A 19,451-nucleotide genomic window follows, 5' to 3' on the forward strand; every position below is an offset into this window, starting at 1 on the left:
ACCTGTAATAGTTTCACGAATTTGATTAGTCATATTTATTAGTGTTCCAATGTAATTTTTCTCATTCAGAAAAGCATCAAGTTCTGCTCCTCTCTTTGACACCAGTTTCCCAACATTAACTTGAAAAAATCTCTTGTTGCGATGTTTTTGGAGTTTTGTTTCTGTAAATGAAGTACATTCCATCATAGACATAGACATTACAGTGCAGAAGGAGGCCATCCGGCCCTTGGAAAGAGCATCTTACTCAAGCCCACACCTCCACCCTATCCCCGTAACCCCACCTAACCTTTTGGACACTAAGGGGCAATTTAGCATGGCCAATCCTCCTAACCTGCACATCTTTGGACTGTGGGAGGAAACCGGAGCACCAGGAGGAATCCCACGCAGACACGAGAAGGAAGTGCAAACTCCACAGAGACAGTCACCTGGGGCCGGAATTGAACCCGGGTCCCTGGAGCTGTGAGGCAGCAGTGCTAAGCACAGTGCCACCGTGCCGCATCAACTTATCACTGCAACAGAATTCAGGCCGTGGCCCAGGCACTTAGCGGCATCGACACTGTAGCCAACACACAGTGTTGCCAATGATTGTATAATGTTTTTTTAAAATTCATTTACAGAATGTGGGTGTACTTATTGCCCAACCCCAGCTTCCCTTCAGAAGGTGGTGGTGAGCTGCCTTCTTGAACCACGGCTGTCCCTGAGGTATTGATACACCATAGTGCTGTTAGGGAGGGAATGCCAGGATTTTGACCTAGCGACAGTGAGGGAACGGCGATACATTTCCAAGTCAGAATTTGTGAGTGACTTGGATGGGAACCTCCAGGTGGTGGGGTTCCCAGGTATCAGCTGCTCTGGTCCTTCTAGATGGTAGTGGTCGTAGGTTTGGAAGTTCCTGCAGTGCATCTTGTCAATGGTACACACTGCTGCCAATGTTTGTCAGTGGGATTGAACGTTTGTAGAGGGGTAGCAATCAAGTGGGCTGCTTTGTCCTGGATGGTGTTGTTGAAGCTGCACTCATCCACACAAGTGAAGAGTATTCCATTACACTCCTGACTTCTCCCTTGTAAATTGTGGACAGGCTTTGGGGAGTCAGAAGGTAAATTAGTCGTCACAGGATTACTAGCCTTTGATGTGCTCTCATAGCCACATTATTTATAAGGCTAATTCAATTCAGTTTCTGGTCAATAGTAACCCCCAGGATGTTGATAATGAGTGAGTCAGTGATAGTAACGCCATTGAATGTCAAGGGGCGATGGTTAGATCCCCTCCTGTTGGAGATGGTCATACCATTGCTCCTCGACATTCAATTCTTGGCCAACAGCAACCTCAGAGTAGGCCAGAATTGAATCAAAGTAATGGAATGTATTAGCTGTAACTTGCAAAGGACAAAATCTTAATTTTTAGGACACACAAAAATAGAAAGTGGAAAATATGCCCTGGCCACAAAAAGTCAAATCTAATCCAGCCAATCAGTCTACTCTCAATCATTAAGAAAGTGATGGAAAGTGTTGCTGACAGTGCCAACCAGCAGTCGCTACTTACTGACCCTCAATTTGGCTTCCATCAGGACCCCTTGGCTCCAGATCTCATTATGGCATTGGTTCAAACATTGACAAAGGAGCTGAATTCCAGAGGCGAGACGAGAATGACTGCTCTTGAAATCAGGGCAGTACTTGACCGAATGGGGCATCAAAATTGAAGTCAATGGGAATCACAGGAAAGCTCTCCACTGGTTGGAGTCATACTTCACACTGTGGTACTTGGAGGTTAATCATTTCAATCCCAGGACACTGCTGCACGATTTCCTCATGCGAGTGTCCTCGTCACATCCAACCTCGACTGTTTTGTCAATTATCTTTATCCCATCACATACCCAGAAATGGGGGAGCTTGTTGATTATTGTACAATGTTCAGCACTGATCATGACTCCTCAGACACTGTAGGAGTCTATTCCCACACGCAGCAAGACCGGGACAAAATTCAGACTTGGGCTAAAAGTGACAAGCAACATTCATGCCAGGCAAGGTCATTCCCAGCAAGAGTGTCTCCCCCTCCCCTTGACATCAAACAGCTTTACTATTACTGAATCCTCCACCATCAACATCCCGGGGATTACCATTGACCAGAACTTAACTGTGGTGGAAATATCCCACACGGGGCTTACGGGGTGGGAATGATTGTCTTCCCCGTGGGTCTTGCGGAATCTGAGCTCTCCCCCCCCCCCACCCTGCTGAGGGGCAGGGGAACTCCATTCAGCTGTGTATAAAAGCTCGGCCAGTAAGGCACCAACCATGGAGAGACCCGGGAAGGATCTACCAGGAGTTGTGTATAACGTAACTGTAAATAAACCAATGTTCGTTATTTTACTCGATGTGGACTCCCCGTATCCTTGTTAAAGTGGCCACAAACTTCTGTGATGAATAAATACCTGGTGACTCCCCAAAGCCTGTCCACCATCTACAAAGAATTAATCAGGACACTAAAGGAATGCTGTCCATTTGTTTGGAGAGTGCAGCTCCAACAACACTCAAGAATCTGGACACCATCCCGGACAAAGCAGCTTGTTTTATTGATAACCCATCCACCACCTTCAACATTCACTCCTTACACTAACAGCGCACAGTGGCAGCACTGTAAACCATCCACTGCAGAAAATTGCCATAGCTTCGTCGACAGCTGCTTCCAAACCTGGGTCCGTTACCACCTCGAAGGACAAGGGAGGCAGGCACATGGAAATGCTACCACCTGCAAGTTCCTCTTCAAAACCACACACTTTCCTGACTTGGAAATATATCTTGGTTCCTTTACTGTCTGTGGTTCAATATCCTGAAACTGCGGCATTCAAGAAGGCAGCTCACCACCACATTTTCAGGGGCAATTAGGGATGGGCCATAAATGCTGACCATGCTAGTGATGCCACATCCTGCGACTGAGTAAAAAAATATTCAACCCTTTCCATCCAGCAGAATCTAGGTGGAATAGAAGTTACAATTAAGCAGGTCTTGTTTCTATTTTTGATATTGATCTGCATACTTTTGGTGTTGAGAAGCTGAGGTTTCTGCCTGTATCAAACAGAGAATATATGTGAATAAGGATCCAATTGCAATTTGTTCGAATATCGGACCAGTGCCCAACGTTTTTCAGGAAACCGGAAGAGAAGCCAAACAATTTGAGAAACTGTAAGGAAAGGATACTTCACAACAGGGGTGATGACTCTAACTAATAGGTATCTTTTAGGTTAAAACAAACTTTAATTTAACCACAGAATTAACCACATTAATATCAAAGAAAAAGCTTTACAATTATCAGTTAAACAGTATCTACACCCCAGGGAATCGCCAGCAATCAAAACAATATCCCATTAGCCATCCATATGTAAACATGTAAATGGTTAGAAAGCATGATTGCCTCAGCTTTTACAACTTCTTAATTACAGCTTTGGTAGACACACTGCCTATTTGTATTTTAAACCAGGGTTTCTCAGTAACATTACTGCCACAATTATGAAACGTAATATATAACAAGTTCTATATTCATCACAAATTTGTGATGTGCCACTTTTGTCAAAGTGACCCTTCCACCATATTTTTAATGCATGAGTCGGGAGAATATGCAGATCAAGATCAGTACTGCTCTGGAAAAATTAAAGATATGCAGCATTGCTGTGAATTCCCCTGAATGGAGATATTAATAAAGCTAGTGATGTAATCATACAATCCTATACATGTCAAACTTACGTGCTTGAATTAAGATGGTGTATTCCTTTTCTTTAGATCGGAGTGAGTGTAGGTCAGCAAACTTCACAGAACCTTGATAGAGATGTTCAACCACCAAATGAAAACTGTCCTCAGCACCTTTTAGTAAACATCTTGCTTTCTCCGAGACATCAAGTTTACTGCAGTCACCTGGAGATCAGCATATCAATCAGATACAATTAATATTAATGTAACTAATATAATAGCAAAGATGCTGTAAATGTTTAATTGGAATTAAGCGAAATGGTAGAGTTTCAAGGATTCTCTCGTTCCATTCTCCTCTATTCTTTTGGAATCCGAGGCATTACCTTCTGGCGATTGATTGGCGAGCGAGATTCTTATTTTGAGAGCTCTTAGGTTTCAGGCCTTTGTGAAATAATGGACCAGTCCCATTGAACAATTCTATCTTTCCTGATCTGCCGGAGAAGGTGGACAGACCTTCCCCAGGTTCACCAGCAAGGCCTGAGAGCATACCCATCTTTCGAATAGAAAGTTGCAAACTGTCCTTTCTCATGAGACTGCCAGACATCATTAAATCAGAAAGTACTGAGTGAATGTCTTGCTCTAGACTACAGCATAAACGGGTGACATGGTAGCATAGTGGTTAGCACTGTTTCTTCACAGTGCCAGGGCCCCAGGTTCGATTCCCGGCTTGGGTCACTGTCTGTGCAGAGTCTGCACGTTCTCCCTGAGTCTGCGTGGGTTTCCTTTGGGTGCTCCGGTTTCCTCCCACAAGTCTCAGAAGACGCGCTGTTAGGTGAATTGGACATTCTGGATTCTCCCTCCGTGTTCCCAAACAGGCGCCATAGTGTGACGACTAAAGGCTTTTCACAGTGGCTTCATTGCAGTGTTAATGTAAGCCTTCTTGCGACAATATTATTATAACTCAATCATTCCGCCCCCCCACCACCAATAATGCAGCTGGGTTAATGTAAATGGCAAAGGTGCATAATCCAGCAGCTCACACATGCCCTCCAAACACCGCTACAAGTATTATTTTAATAAGATCGTTGTGTTCGGGACGCCTGTTTAATTTAGGGTAAAATGGAGGAATGAAGGAGGCCATGTTGCCTGTTTTGAAATCTGGCTGACAACAAGCCTGGGCGGTGAGGTTGTTAAAGATTAAAGGAAGGCCCAGATTGTTTCACAGTTCTGGTAATGGGTCTAGAGGCAAAACTGAATTTGATACACTGGTAATTTAAGGGCTGGCACCGGAATACTGGATTGCTGTGATGATCCTAACCCAATTACCTCAGTGGGGGACACCTGCTGCCCTGAATGCCCTCAGGAGAGTTAGTGATGGGCAATAAATACTACATTGTTAGTGTCACACACAGACCGAGAGTAAATATATCAGTGACCACATTTATTTCCTCAATGAAATCACACAGTCACAATTTGACTGCAGCAAGATCTTTCGAAAGAGCATGAGAACACAGCAGATGGAATCTTGTCCTATTTTTTCAAAATGTTGGTTCTGGTGAGAGAACCACTCAGAATTCTGCCGATGGCAACAGTGGGAAAACTCACTAAATTTCGAGCCTCTGTAACAATTTTTCCCCTCACCTGATTCACACCACGCGCGTGGCAGCTGGCCTCCAAGTTGCTCCCTCCGGGAAAACTTAATTTCTGTAACCAATGGGGCGCTCCATTTAAACGCCTACCCAGTATTTGTCCCAAGTCCATTTGGGGGGGGGGGGCTGCTAGGAACACAGCGCCATGTTCCACAAAGCGAGCCCTCACCAAACCTCTGGATGGTGTCAAGCAGAGGAATGACATCCTGTACGTGATCGGCCAGACGTCCAGCAGGTAAGGTCACCAACCCCGCCAGGGAGGCTGTGGCCAGCTCGCTCCATAAGAGAACGGAGCTACTATGCTGAGAGGAGATGAAAGACCTTCTTCATGTCGCCAGCGTAATTCAGCCTCCTCGTGGCTCCCATTGCACCCCTTAACACACCCATCACACCTCCACGGTGATCTCTCACCCAGCCACCTCACAGACTCCCAATACTTCTCATGCCTCACATCCCTGACCCCCACTCCCCATGTACCCCCCAGTAGATAATCTGCTCCTCACATCCCTGTTCCCACTCACGTCCCACACATGCCAGGCTTCACCACCATCTGACCTGGCAGGACTCCCGCCTACACTCTGCCCACCTCTCTCGTTGCACAACAAACTCGAGTACAAGCGACGTGAGTGGGCACAGCCTGTCAGAGCCATGCCCAAGCTGAGAAGCCTAATGTCCTTTGAGGAGAGAATCCTTGAGCTGGCAGGCGATGAGCAGGACCATACCTGTATAGAGGGCTAAGTGGGGGCAGCAGACAAAAGTGAGCTTCGTTAAGACATGCAGCCATGGTGCAAGCCTCACATGAGTTAAAGTTCTCCCATCACTTATCCCCCCTGTGATACACTAATGCCATCTCACTTCCCTTGATGAGACAACAGACCCGAGCAGCTCCGGGGAGACCTCTCAGAGAATAGCATCGAGGAGGCATCATAGCTGTCACCCGCAACCCTCCACCAGCACGGATGCTCACAGCTCGGTGGGAATAACTAGTAGGCATGCTCCTGGGTCACTGACTGGTGAGCACCTCACAGCTGAAGGTCCACAGTGGGTGGAGGAAGGAAAGTTTCAATGATTCTGCATTCAGAGGCTGCCGGAGTCCAGGACTCAGCTGATCCCCTGGTCAATGACGCGTCTCCACCCCCCCCCCCCCCCCCCCTCCCTCCCCTCGGGGTCCGGTCATCCCAGAGCTGCTGGAACTGCAACGGCAGAGTGGTGTACATCAGGAAGGGGTGACATCATCCCTTCCGACTGCAAGGCCAACTGGAGGAATCCCACCGCCTTCTGTCCGAGGATGTGCTGCCGTTACTCCAACGCAACGAGGCCAACACTACGAGGGTGGCGACCGTGGTGGAGACTTTGGCGCCGGACGAGCACTCCGGTGGGGAATGTTCCGCTTCATGGCTCAGCTCATGAACGCAATGGCTGAGGGCACGAGCTCCATGGTGCAGGACTTCAACTGCATAGTGCAGGCACCAGTGAGAATCCACAAGTGTCAGCGCCAGAGACTGGTGGGACCTCTGCCTCTCACTCCAGCTGCCCCTCTTTCCCATGGAGAAGATCGGCAAGACCGCAGCCTGGGGCCTTCCACCCAGCAGACCCTGGGGCTGTACAGCTCATCTGACACACCCCTCCCTGTGAACGACACACCTCCAGCCCCGCATACCGAGGAGGGCAGCACGGCAACACCCGTGCAACGTGAACGTAAGCCCAGACTCTCACTGGGGACGCCAGCCAAGGTCACGTCAGGCAACAGCAGTGCATCCTGGGGATACACCCTGACGTAGTGGGAGGGTGAGGAAGAGTAAGAATCTAAAGGCCGCTAGTGGACACGGACAAATATAAACACCTGTCGGGATAAATCATGATTGTAATATCGCTCTTGTATTCAACATCACTTTGTTCACCCATACATATCCTTCATACTGCCGTGATCCCCAAACTACCCCTGCGCACTCTCAGCATTTCATCCCTGTGGAATGAGTGAATCACAGCGCTATATCTCTCCCATCTCCCACAGTGACGAAGCAGTAAAGACACAGCGCTTCTGGCACTCCTCCTGGTCCAGCTGCTCGCCCCGTTGCCGTGCTCGCCCCGTTGCCGTGCTCGCCCCGTTGCCGTGCTCGCCCCACTGCAGTGCCAGGTTGTGCGGAGCGCAGCAGACCACTATGATGCGGGACACCCTCTGGGTGCTGTATTGGAGGGCTCCCTTCGACCTGTCAAGACACCTGAATCGCATCTCGCGCAGTCAAGTCTCCTGTTCCACCAGTGCATGCAGTGGCGCATGAGCCTCGTTGTGGCGGGTCGTTTGTGGCCACCTCCTGATTGGGTACCCTTTGACCCCGAGGAGTCAACCCCTCCAGCTGCTGTCCTCCCTCAAAGACACCTGGGATCTGCGAGTGCTGCAAGTTGCAACTCTCATGGACACTCCCTCGGGCATGTAGCATTTTTAAAAGGAATATTTGCGTATTTAGAGAAGTGACACTAGAGGGCAGAGTGGCCATTTGGTTCTGCCTCGTTTTAAAACTTCACCAAGCAGAAGTTTGAAGTTGACAATGGAGCGAAATAACAACGAAACAATTGGACTACTCTAATATTTATGCCAATTAAAAGCAGATCAAATTTACACCAACTATTATTACCTTGCAGAAGAAAATAGTGCATGGCACTACTTGAATTCAGCACGCAGCCAAAATTGTCGCTTTCCATTCTTCTTCCAGATTCTTCAATTATTTCTGATAAAACCTTTGCACATGTTTGGTGCTTCCCCGCATTTAACTTTGCAAGCAGGTCAGCTTCCTTTTTGCTCTAAAATTCAGTGGAACATAAAAAATATGAGATAATTTTCCCTTTATTCCTGAACACAGCTGTTATTTCCGAAATACAGTCAGATATAACCCACATAGCCCCGTTTCCAGGCTGTGTGGTTAAGTTAATGATTACTTGTCATTACACCTCTCTGTTTCTCGGCAAGTAATCCAGAGACATAGAACATAGAACAGTACAGCACAGAACAGGCCCTTCGGCCCTCAATGTTGTGCCGAGCCATGATCACCCTACTCAAACCCACGTATCCACCCTATACCCGTAACCCAACAACCCCCCCTTAACCTTACATTTATTAGGACACTACGGGCAATTTAGCATGGCCAATCCACCTAACCCGCACATCTTTGGACTGTGGGAGGAAACCGGAGCACCCGGAGGGAACCCACGCACACAGGGGGAGGACGTGCACCCAGGGCAAGGCTCTGGGGACACGGGGGTTCAAGTCCCACCACTAATTTGCTAGGGTTCTTGGAAGAAAGAACAAACCATGTGGATAATGGGGGTCCTGTAGATGTAGTATATCTGGACTTCCAGAATGCATTTGACAAGGTGCTGTACTAAATACACAGGGGAATATCCCACAGGGTTGGAGGTAATAGCTTGGACAGAAGATTGACGAGCCAACATAAAGCAGAGAGTGGGGATAAATGTGTATTTTTCTGATTAACACGCTGTAACCGAGTGGTCCTCGGTTCCCAATTATGTACAGTTGATATTAATGACTTGGATACGGAAATAGAATGTACTGTAGCCAAATTTGCGACAACACTAAAATAGGTGGGAAAAAAAGTTACAATAAGGAAATAAGAAATTTACAAATAGATATGTGGGTGGTTCAACATTTTGCAGATGGAATTTACTGTGAATAAGGGTGAGGCTGTTCAATTTGGTTGGAGGAATAAAAAGGTAACTTATCTAAATGGAGAGAAAGTTCAAAATGTTTTGGCACAGAGGAATCTGGGTGCCCTCCTTCATGAATCGCAGAAAGTTACTATGAAGTGCAGCAGGTAATAAGGAAAGCAAATTGAAATTTGAAATTCATTGCTGATAGAATAGAGAATAAAAATAGGGAAAAGCTGTTGCAATTGCAATAGGGCATTGATGCGGCCGTATCTGGAGTTCTGTGCGCAGGTTTGATTCCCTTAAATGCATTCCCGTAAATGCAGCACAGGGAAGTTTCACTGCAGTAGTTCCAGGAATGAAGGACTTGTCTTATAAAGAGAGATTGAGCAGTTTAGGCCTAAACTCCCTGAAGTTTAGAAGAATGAAAGGAGATCAAATTGAGGGATATAAAATGCTAAAGGGGATTGACACGGTAGACATAGAGTATAAGTTTCCTCTTAGAACATAGAACAGTACAGCACAGAACAGGCCCTTCGGCCCTCGATGTTGTGCCGAGCAATGATCACCCTACTCAAACCCACATATCCACCCTATACCCGTAACCCAACGACCCCCCCCCCCCCCAATTAGCCTTACCTTTTAGGACACTACGGGCAATTTAGCATGGCCAATCCACCTAACCCGCACATCTTTGGACTGTGGGAGGAAACCGGAGCACCCGGAGGAAACCCACGCACACACGGGGAGGACGTGCAGACTCCGCACAGACAGTGACCCAGCCGGGAATCGAACCTGGGACCCTGGAGCTGTGAAGCATTTATGCTAACCACCATGCTACCGTGCTGCCCACATGTCTTGTTGGACATTCTAGAACAAGAGGCCATAGTTTTATGCTAAGGGGTGGCAGATTTAACTCAGAAATGAGGAGGAGGAGGGCTGTTGTTGGCTGCAAAGAGACATAGATAGGATGCAGAGCTGGACTGAGAAGTGGCAGATGGAGTTTAACCCTGAAAAGTGCGAGGTTGTCCATTTTGGAAGGACAAATATGAATGCGGAATACTGGGTTAACGGTAGGGTTCTTGGCAATGTGGAGGAGCAGAGAGATCTTGGGGTCTATGTTCATTGATCTTTGAAAGTTGCCACTCAAGTGGATAGAGCTGTGAAGAAGGCCTATGGTGTGTTAGCGTTCATTAGCAGAGGGATTGTATTTAAGAGCCGTGAGGTGATGATGCAGCTGTACAAAACCTTGGTACGGCCACATTTGGAGTACTGTGTGCAGTTCTGGTCGCCTCATTTTAGGAAGGATGTGCAAGCTTTGGAAAAGGTGCAACGGAGATTTACCAGGATGTTGCCTGGGATGGAGAGTAGGTCTTACGAGGAAAGGTTGAGGGTGCTCGGCTTTTTCTCATTAGAACGGAGAAAGATGAAGGGCGACTTGATAGAGGTTTATAAGGTGACATGGGGAATAGATAGAGTAGACAGTCAGAGACTTTTTCCCCGGGTGGAACAAACCATTACAAGGGGACATAAATTTAAGGTGAATGGTGGAAGATATAGGGGGGATGTCGGAGGTAGGTTCTTTACCCAGAGAGTAGTGGGGGCATGGAATGCACTGCCTGTGGAAGTAGTTGAGTCGGAAACATTAGGGACCTTCAAGCGGCTATTGGATAGGTACATGGATTACGGAGAATGATGGGGTGTGGATTCATTTGTTCTTAATCTAGGACAAAAGTTCAGCACAACATCGTGGGCCGAAGGGCCTGTTCTGTGCTGTATTTTTCTCTGTTCTATGTTCACTCAAAGGGTTGTGAATCTGTGGAATTCTCTACCCCAGCGTGCAGTGGACGCAGGAGCACTAAACAAATTTAAGGAGGAGATAGATAGATTTTTAATTAGTAGCGGGGTTATGGGGAGCGGGCAAGAAGGTGGAGATGAGGCCAAGATGAGATCAGCCATGATCGTATTGAATGGCAGAGCAGGCTCGAGGGGCTAAATGACCTATTCCTGCACCTAGTTCTTCTGTGTGGTTATGTCTGGTTGATTGGACAATAATTTTAATGTTCAAATTGTAACGTATCAAACTTATCCATGTGGGGATAAAATAAGCAAAATACTCGAGTCCTTAGATTCATTGTCAAAACCAAAGGGAAGGGGAATGTGTTGGAGCTGTAGAAACTGCAACAAAAAGAACAAGAGACAGATGGTCTGGTGAGCAGGGGGGGCTGCATTGAGGCAATACACAAATGGGATAATAAAGTGGGGAGTGGAGTTTAAAGTGGAAGAGAAATAACCGTAGACATTGAGTTCGGCAACTTTAGATTTTGACCTTTCAGACAAAGAGTCAAAGGACTCGAACCATTACCTCTGCTTCTCTCCTGATAGATGCTGGCAGATCTGCTGAGTGTCTCCAGTGTCCTCTCACCTTGTTACATTAGGGGTTAAATGTTTTTATTTGATATTTTCTCTTACCTGACAAACTTCTTTCACAGCATTAAGTGCACAGCACTTAAAACAATCCAAAATAATGGGGTTTAATTTGGCTAAAGCCTCCTTCTCATTCCAATAGATCACTATCTGGTCGAAGGGCGTTTCCTGTAAATGAAATACAGCAAACAAAATGAAATGTTTAACAACTCTTATAAGATCCTGATATATTTATAAAGTCTGAGTTATAATGAAAGTTTGGCTAATTGGAACACCAACTGAGATAGTGGGGTGGGCGGAATTTGCCCCAAAGGTTACTCAGTGTCATTTCAGCTGGAAAAATCAGTGTGAATCGCGCCAACTGTTCCAGCGCGATTCCAGTCGCGATTCTCCCACACGTAGCTTTTTTTTTTGGAGTGGGGACCTAAAGACGCTGGCAAAAACGGATCCTCAAGGGCACCCCGGTCTCCAGACAACCCGACAGCCTACCCCCTCCTCTACTCACTGCCACCCCCGCCCTCCCCCAAGTGACCGACGCCCCGCAATGGAGTCACCAAAGTCCACCCATTCATGCCCCCCACTTAGACACAGGACCCCCTCAATTGGTCCTTCCAATCCACTCGATCCAGGCCCCTCACAACTTATGTCAATCAAATTCCCAATCAGCCTCTTCTGATCCAAGGAAAGCAACATCAGCTGAGCCAATATTTCCTCATAGCTGCTAATGTTTCAGTCCTGGCAACATCCTGGTAAATTTCATTTTGACCCTCTCGAATCCAATGGCATCCTTTCTACAATGAGGTGGCCAGAACTGTGCACGGTACTCAGTTTGTGGCCTAACTAGTATTTTATGTAGTTCAAGCATCACCTCCCTGCTCTTTTTTCTATGCCTTAGATAATAAATGAAAGGATTTCATGTGCCTTCTTTATAATAAACATTTTTTATTGAGGTATTTTTGGTTTTACAACAACAACAAAATAAGCAATGTACATGAATCTATAAATATAGTGCAAAAGTCTTCCTCCCCTTACAGGTCCCACCTTTATTAACCCCCTACTCTAAGCTGAACGAACCCCCCCCCCCCCCCCCCCCCCCCCCCCACTTCTGCTGATGATTTATTTTCCGCAAAGAAGTCGACGAACGGTTGCCACCTCCGGGAGAACCCTAACATTGACCCTCTCCCACTTGAGCTTCAGCTCCTCAGTCTGTGTGTCCTCTGACCCCATAAGTTCCTTGTAAATGTCAGAGACTTTCCCTTCTCCCACCCACCCTCTGGAAACTACCCTGTCCTGTATCCCCCTTGGTGGTAGGAGCGGGAAGGTTGAAACCTGTCTACATAGGAAGTCCTGCACCTGCAGGTACCTAAATTTGTTTACCCTCAACAATCCAAACTTCTCCTCCAGCGCCCTCAAACTCAGAAAGCCCCCCTCTATAAACATATCCCCCATCCTCTCAATCCCTGCTCTCTGCCACCTCCGAAACCCCCTGTCCATACTTCCCGGGACAAACCGGTGATTATTACAGATTGGAGACCAAATCGATGCTCCCTCTGCTCCCACATGTCTCCTCCATTGCCCCCAGACTCTCAGGGCCGCCACCACCACGGGGCTGGTGGAGTACTGTGCCGGCGGGAACGGCAGAGGTGGCGTTATCAACTCCCCCAGGCTGGTGCCCTTGCAAGAAGCCGACTCCATGCGCACCCATGCCAACCCTCCCCCCACCACCCACTTCCTGATCATGGCTATATTTGCCGCCCAGTAGTAGTTACTAAAGTTTGGCAGCGCCAGCCCACCCTCTCCCTGGCTCCGCTCAAGCATTACCTTCCTTACTCGCGGGGTCTTGCCCACCCAAACAAAGCCAGTGATCACTTTGTTGACCCGTTTAAAAAAGGACCGCAGAGTAAAGATGTGGAGACACTGAAACACAAACAGGAATCTCAGGAGGACCATCACCTTCACCGTCTGCACCTTCCCAGCTAGTGACAACGGGAGCGCGTCCCATCTCCGAAAATCGTCCTTCATTTGTTCTACTATTTGGGCCAAATTTAGTTTGTGCAGCCGGTCCTATTCCCGCTCCACTTGGATGCCGAGGTACCTAAAGCTTCCACCTACTAATCTAAACGGCAGCTCCCCCAATCGCCTCTCCTGTCCCCTTGCCTTGACCGCAAACATCTCACTTTTCTCCATATTTAGTTCATACCCCAGCACAAATTCCCCTCGAATCCTCAGGATTTCTTCCATCCCCTCTATTGGGTCCGATACATACAGAAGCTGGTTGTCTGCATAAAGCGAGACTCTGTGCTGTCCGCCTCCCCCCCCCCCCCTCCCGGACCAGCCCCTTTTAGTTCCTTGAGGCTCTCAGAACTCCACTGGGTACCCGTCCGGCCCCGGGGCTTTATCCGACTGCATGGCATTCAGCCCCTCCGCTATCTCTTTGATCCCGATCGGGGCCCCCAGCTCTTCTACCAGCTCCCCCCCGAGGAAGTGCCTCATCCCCTCCGGCCCCGGTGGGGGTTCCGACCCATACAGCCAACTGTAAGCCTCCTTAAAAGCCTTATTCACCCCCTGCTGAGTCTCCCACCGGGTTCCCATCTCCATCCCTTACTTTCCCTCTCTCCCTGGCTGCCTCCCTCTTTCTAAGTTGCTGTGCAAGCATTCTGCTGGCCTTCTCTCTATGCTCATAAATCACCCCCCTCACCTTTCCCAGCTGCGCTACCACCCTCCCTGTGGTTAACAAGCCGAACTCCGCCTGTACCCTCCGCCGTTCCCTTAAAAGCCCCGCCTCTGGGGTCTCCGCATACCTCCTGTCGACCTGTAGTATCTCCTTTACCAGTTGGTCTGTCTCTGTCCTGTCTACCTTCTCCCTATCGGCCCATATCAAGATCAGCTCCCCTCTAACCACCGCCTTCAATGCCTCCCCGTCCACCGCTGCTGAAATTACCCCCGTGTAGTTGACTTCCAGGTAGTTCTGAATACATTTCTTCAGCTGCCCGCACACCTCCTCATCAGCTAAAAGACCCATGTCTAACCTCCAGTGCGGGCGCTGGTTACTGTCTTTATTAACCTGTAGGCAGCCTCCGCCCCCAACCTCCTCTCTGTCCCTTATAGCACAAGTCTCTCCCTTGTCAGCAGAACATTTCCCCCCCCCCCCCCCTAGTAACAGCACAATATAAATCGACCCCTTTGATAAGCATAACATCTGCTCACCCCCCCCACTACTCTTCCGTGAGCTAGCCCGCCCAGCTTGCTTGGTGGCCCCCACCCCTGGTGCCAGAAAGTCTCCCACCTATTGTTCCCTCCCCACCCCGCTCATACACACATATTCCAATGACAAACAATCCCAACACAATTGCCCAACAGAAAAAAAACGCTAACAAAACAAAAATCAAGCAAAGGATCCAACATCTAAACAAACACACCCCCATCCCCCAACAGTGCAAATGTAAACTTTAACTCACTCAGCTCTGAATCTGGCCCCAAATCAATACAGAAGGCATTACAAATAGCGTCCACAAAACAAAAAACGAGAAACTTTTTAAAAACATGAATGTTGCAGCAAAGTTCAAAAGCTCTCAGTCCGCCACCAGTCCTTTCCTTTTTGCGAAGTCCAGCGCTTCCTCAGGCGACTCGAAATAAAAGTGTTGCTCCTCGTACTTGACCCAGAGACGGGCTGGATTCAGCAGTCCGAGCTTCACCTTTTTCTTAAAAAGGGGCGACCTGATCTTTTTTCATAGAATTTACAGTGCAGAAGGAGGCCATTCGGCCCATCGAGTCTGCACCGGCTCTTGGAAAGAGCACCCCTACCCAAGGTCAACACCTCCACCTTATCCCCATAACCCAGCAACCCCACCCAACACCAAGGGCAATTTTGGACACTAAGGGCAATTTATCATGGCCATACCCCCTAACCTACACATCTTTGGACTGTGGGAGGAAACCGGAGCACCCGGAGGAAACCCACGCACACACGGGGAGGATGTGCAGACTCCACACAGACAGTGACCCAAGCCGGAATCGAACCTGGGACCCTGGAGCTGTGAAGCAATTGTGCTAACCACTATGCTACCGTGCTGGTTATACCCCGCTCTTCTCCTGGCCACCTCCGCACTCAGGTCCCGATAGATCACTGTTGTCCCATTTACAGCTCCGTGTCTGCTTGGCCCACTGTAGAATGTGCTCCTTATCCAAGTACCTGTGGAATCTCACCACCATTGCCCTTGGGGTGTCTCCCATTTGCGGCTTCCTCGTGAGTGCTCTGTGAGCTCTGTCCACCTCCAATGGTCGGGAGAATGCCCCATTCCCCAGCAGCTTCTCAAACATGCCCGCTATGTATGCCCCAGTGTCCGCTCCTTCGGACCCCTCCAGGAGCCCAACGATTCTCAAGTTCTGCCGGCGGGGCCTATTCTCTAGGTCCGCCACCTTCTCCAGAAGCCTTTACTGTTGGTCTCTCAGCATCCCCACCTCCAACTCCACCGCAGTTTGATGTTCCTCCTGGTCAGCCAGCGCCTTCTCCACCCTCTGGATCGCCCGATCTTGGGCATCCAATCTAAGCTCCAGCCGCTTAATTGACTCTTTCATCGGGTCTAAGCAGACCCGTTTCTGCTTGGCGAAGCCCTCCTGGATAATCTGCATCAACTGCTCTGTTGACCACAGGGTTGACAAGCCAAAGGTCCAGTCCTCCGCCATGCTGTCTCCCGCTGCAGCTTCAGCCCAAGCGTTCTCCGTTCGTCTGTTTCTGCCTTTGCGAGCACTTCTAGTCCTCCTCTCCATGCACCGATGTGGGAATTCAGTTCACAATTGCCTCTGTCATCAATGTTTCAATTCAAGACCTGTAAAAAATCGGGGGGAATGGTCCAAAAGCCTGACCCGAGCAGGAGCCACCAAATGTGCGGCTTACTCCATCATAGCCGCCACCGGAGGTCTTCATGTGCCCTCTTAACCACCTTAGCAACCTGCTCTGCTACATTCAGGGATCTCTGGGCATTCCCTCCAAGGCCCCTCACTTCCTCCACACCTCTCAGTGTCCCCACCTTTATTGTCTAATCTTTTGTCATGTTTGATTTCCCCAAATGCGCCACCCCACACTTCTCTGGGTTGAATTCCCTTTTACACCTTTCTGCCCACCTGAGCAGTCCAGCAATCTGTGAGCTGAAGGGCTCGCCACTGTTGCAGTTTCTCCTGAAAACTGCACAGAAAGATCCCACCTGAACTACTGAAAATGGTATGTCCGCCATCAAAGGGCTCCTTCAAAATTAGCCCAAGCCACAGGCCACATTCTCAATATGAGATGCGGCAATGCACTTCTGGAGGGCCCTTACTTTACACTTCGAGTTACCTTTACCAATAGAATTTAAATCAACGTTGTGACTGCTTCTGAGGGTCTCAACTTCATCCGGTTTCAGATTCCGTCAGTCTAAACTGCTAACCTGTAATGTTGCCGAATATTATGAATGAGCAAATCCGTACTTAATTTATGTAAATATATGACAAGACCTCTGCCTAATGCAATTAATTCAAAAACCACAGAAGGGTTGGTTTCATAGACTACCTTCTCTATTCTTTTTTGAAGGTCAATTTTTGTCATTCCTCTCCACTCAGTGATCCAGTCAGTAATTCCGCATTCCATGGTAAAATGGCAATTCCACATCTGAAGAGTGAGTGAAATATTTATTAATTACAATAAAACATTTCACCGTATCATCCAAAAGAATTATAAGCATGCTATATATTTTTTTTAATAGTTCCAGCTTTATGCTCGCTATTCCGATGTACACTGTAGGAAAGTTTCCAACATCAGCTGCTCCCAGAGAGCACAGGTCAGAAGGTCAGCAGCCAGGGCCGTGTAACCCACGCACTTGGGCAGGACCCCAAACAGATCGCTGGCTTTTGATCAACGGCAAGACCTTTTTAGTGCTGAGGGTGGACTCGTGCCTTGGCAATGCTTGGCCTCTGCCAACAAACTCACCCACATGCAAGAGCCCCATTCAATCCGTGTATGAGGGAACATATGAACATAAGAACAAGGAGCAGGACTAGGCAAATCAGCCCTTCGAGCCTGCTGCGCCATTCAATAAGAACATGGCTGATCCCACCACGGCCTCTTCCCCACCTTCCTGCCCGCTCCCCATAACCCTTCATCCAGTTACTATGTAAAAACCCACCCATCTCCTCCTTAAATATATTTAGTGTTCCAGCGTCCACTGCACTCGGAGGCAGAGAATTCCACAGATTCATGGCCCTTTGAGTGAAGTCATTCACTTCGACAAACTGCATTCCAAGTGAGAGGAATTCCTTGGTGCCCATGCTGAAAGGGTACAGGTGCTGAATTATCAGTGTCCTGCTCTCTCATCCCCCTCCCCTCTTTCATAAGTTGCAATTACAAATGTGGAGTAAGATTCATTCCCTGAGACTGTGAGGAGAATTAAGAGTCGGGAGTAGCCCACAGACTGTGAGGAATAATCCTCCTCGCTCCCTTGTCTGGTTGGAATTCAACTCTTTGCAGTTCAACTAACAAATCCTGAAATTTATGCAGTAGCTGAAGATGTTGATTTATGTTTTGGGTGGAGACCCTTCCAGAGAACCTCTTCTCCTTTCTGGTGTAGATGTGACCCCAGATTAAGCCAAGATAGTGAGTTTCATTGTCTAAGCCTCAGGGGGCTCCAAACCCAAGGGCGCGATCTACCGGCCTCATCGCGCCCAACTCAGGATGTGACAAGGCTGGTAAATCTCATGAGGCCAAATTAGGTTTTCCATTCAATGGCCAACTAACCTCGCAGTAAGTGGTTGGCTTAATCTTTTGGTCTCTTTTTTTTTTTACCATTTTGTCCTTTACAATCAGTAATAATTTCTCATCCAGAGAATGAACACCAAATCTGGCTGATTGACAAAAGGTAACATTCATTTGAGGTAAGAGTTGTCAGTCTTACTTATTGTTGTCACAGTGTGGAATGCCTTTCCACAAGGAGGATTTGGGGCAAGAATCAGTGCAGCCGGGAATCGCATTCACATCCGCAGCGGATGGAGGAACAAGGCACTCATACATTTCACTCCTTTTTGAATTGTTCAAGTGCCGCCCTAGGTCAAGTGGCCTCCTGCGCTGTCGGCCTCTATGGTCCTTAGCAGGATGCTCTGCACTTACTCTTGTTCCTTTATAAATGATCATTTGAAACACAGCCAACATACAGAATGCAATACTCTTACTCTGCACTGAATACCCTTTAAATAGATCTTCAAGGGTGAAAGGGCAAATGTACCTCCAGTTCTTTCTTGTCAGTGAACTTTGCTGTGGAAAGCAAGTCTGTCGGCAAGGTTCCGTTCGCCAGGTACGGAGGCACTCTTGCGCACTGTCGATCATTGATTTTACATTGACGTGGGCTGGATTTTCCTTTGGAGATGGCTCACCCTGCGACTGCTGGAACAGAGGGGGGAGGAAAACAGGGTGCAATCAATGCAAGTCTCTGCAGGTTGTAAGACTGAATAAAAGAGCCACCGTCAATAAAGTTCAGCTAAAACTGCACCATCATGCAATTATCAATCAGCAACAGAACCACTGAGAAGAAGCATAGGATAAAACATGTAGCTAAAGTTCTGGGGATACTTTTAACATAGTGCAATACTGCAAAATGGCTGATATTGGATTGACCGCGTGTTATTCCATTCTCGTGAGTCAGGTGGAAAGGAATATCAACCACGGTGGTCCCCTTGGCAACCAATTCAATATCAGGTACTTTACGGCAGTGTCCAAAATGAAAACTACCCCCTCGTCTGAAGTATTTTGGTTCAACTAATTTATGGGTCCTTGCTTTGCGTTACGCTCCTCATCCTCAATTATAAAATGAGGCTCAAAACTATCATTCATTCTCCTGCTCCAAATCCAACGGGAGACTGATTTAGGGCAGCACGGTAGCATTGTGGGTAACACAATTGCTTCACAGTTCCAGGGTCCCAGGTTGGATTCCGGCTTGGGTCACTGTCTGTGCGGAGTCTGCACATCCTCCCCGTGTGTGCGTGGGTTTCCTCCGGGTGCTCCGGT

At 48.1% G+C, this 19,451-nt stretch overlaps 1 protein-coding gene across 1 annotated transcript in view; it reads right to left on the bottom strand.

Moving 5' to 3' along the window:
* The window catches only part of LOC119952961 (E3 ubiquitin-protein ligase rnf213-alpha-like), a 174,877-nt gene that overhangs the window by 97,491 nt on the left and 57,935 nt on the right, over positions 1-19,451 (bottom strand). Inside the window, 7 exon segments of the mRNA XM_038776606.1 lie at positions 3-161; positions 3,738-3,905; positions 7,966-8,131; positions 11,465-11,587; positions 16,968-17,066; positions 18,673-18,731; positions 18,734-18,830. Of these exon segments, the coding sequence (XP_038632534.1) occupies positions 3-161; positions 3,738-3,905; positions 7,966-8,131; positions 11,465-11,587; positions 16,968-17,066; positions 18,673-18,731; positions 18,734-18,830 (871 nt within the window).

Source organism: Scyliorhinus canicula, chromosome 18 (assembly GCF_902713615.1).
Source record: "Scyliorhinus canicula chromosome 18, sScyCan1.1, whole genome shotgun sequence".
NCBI classification, from domain to species: domain Eukaryota; kingdom Metazoa; phylum Chordata; class Chondrichthyes; order Carcharhiniformes; family Scyliorhinidae; genus Scyliorhinus; species Scyliorhinus canicula.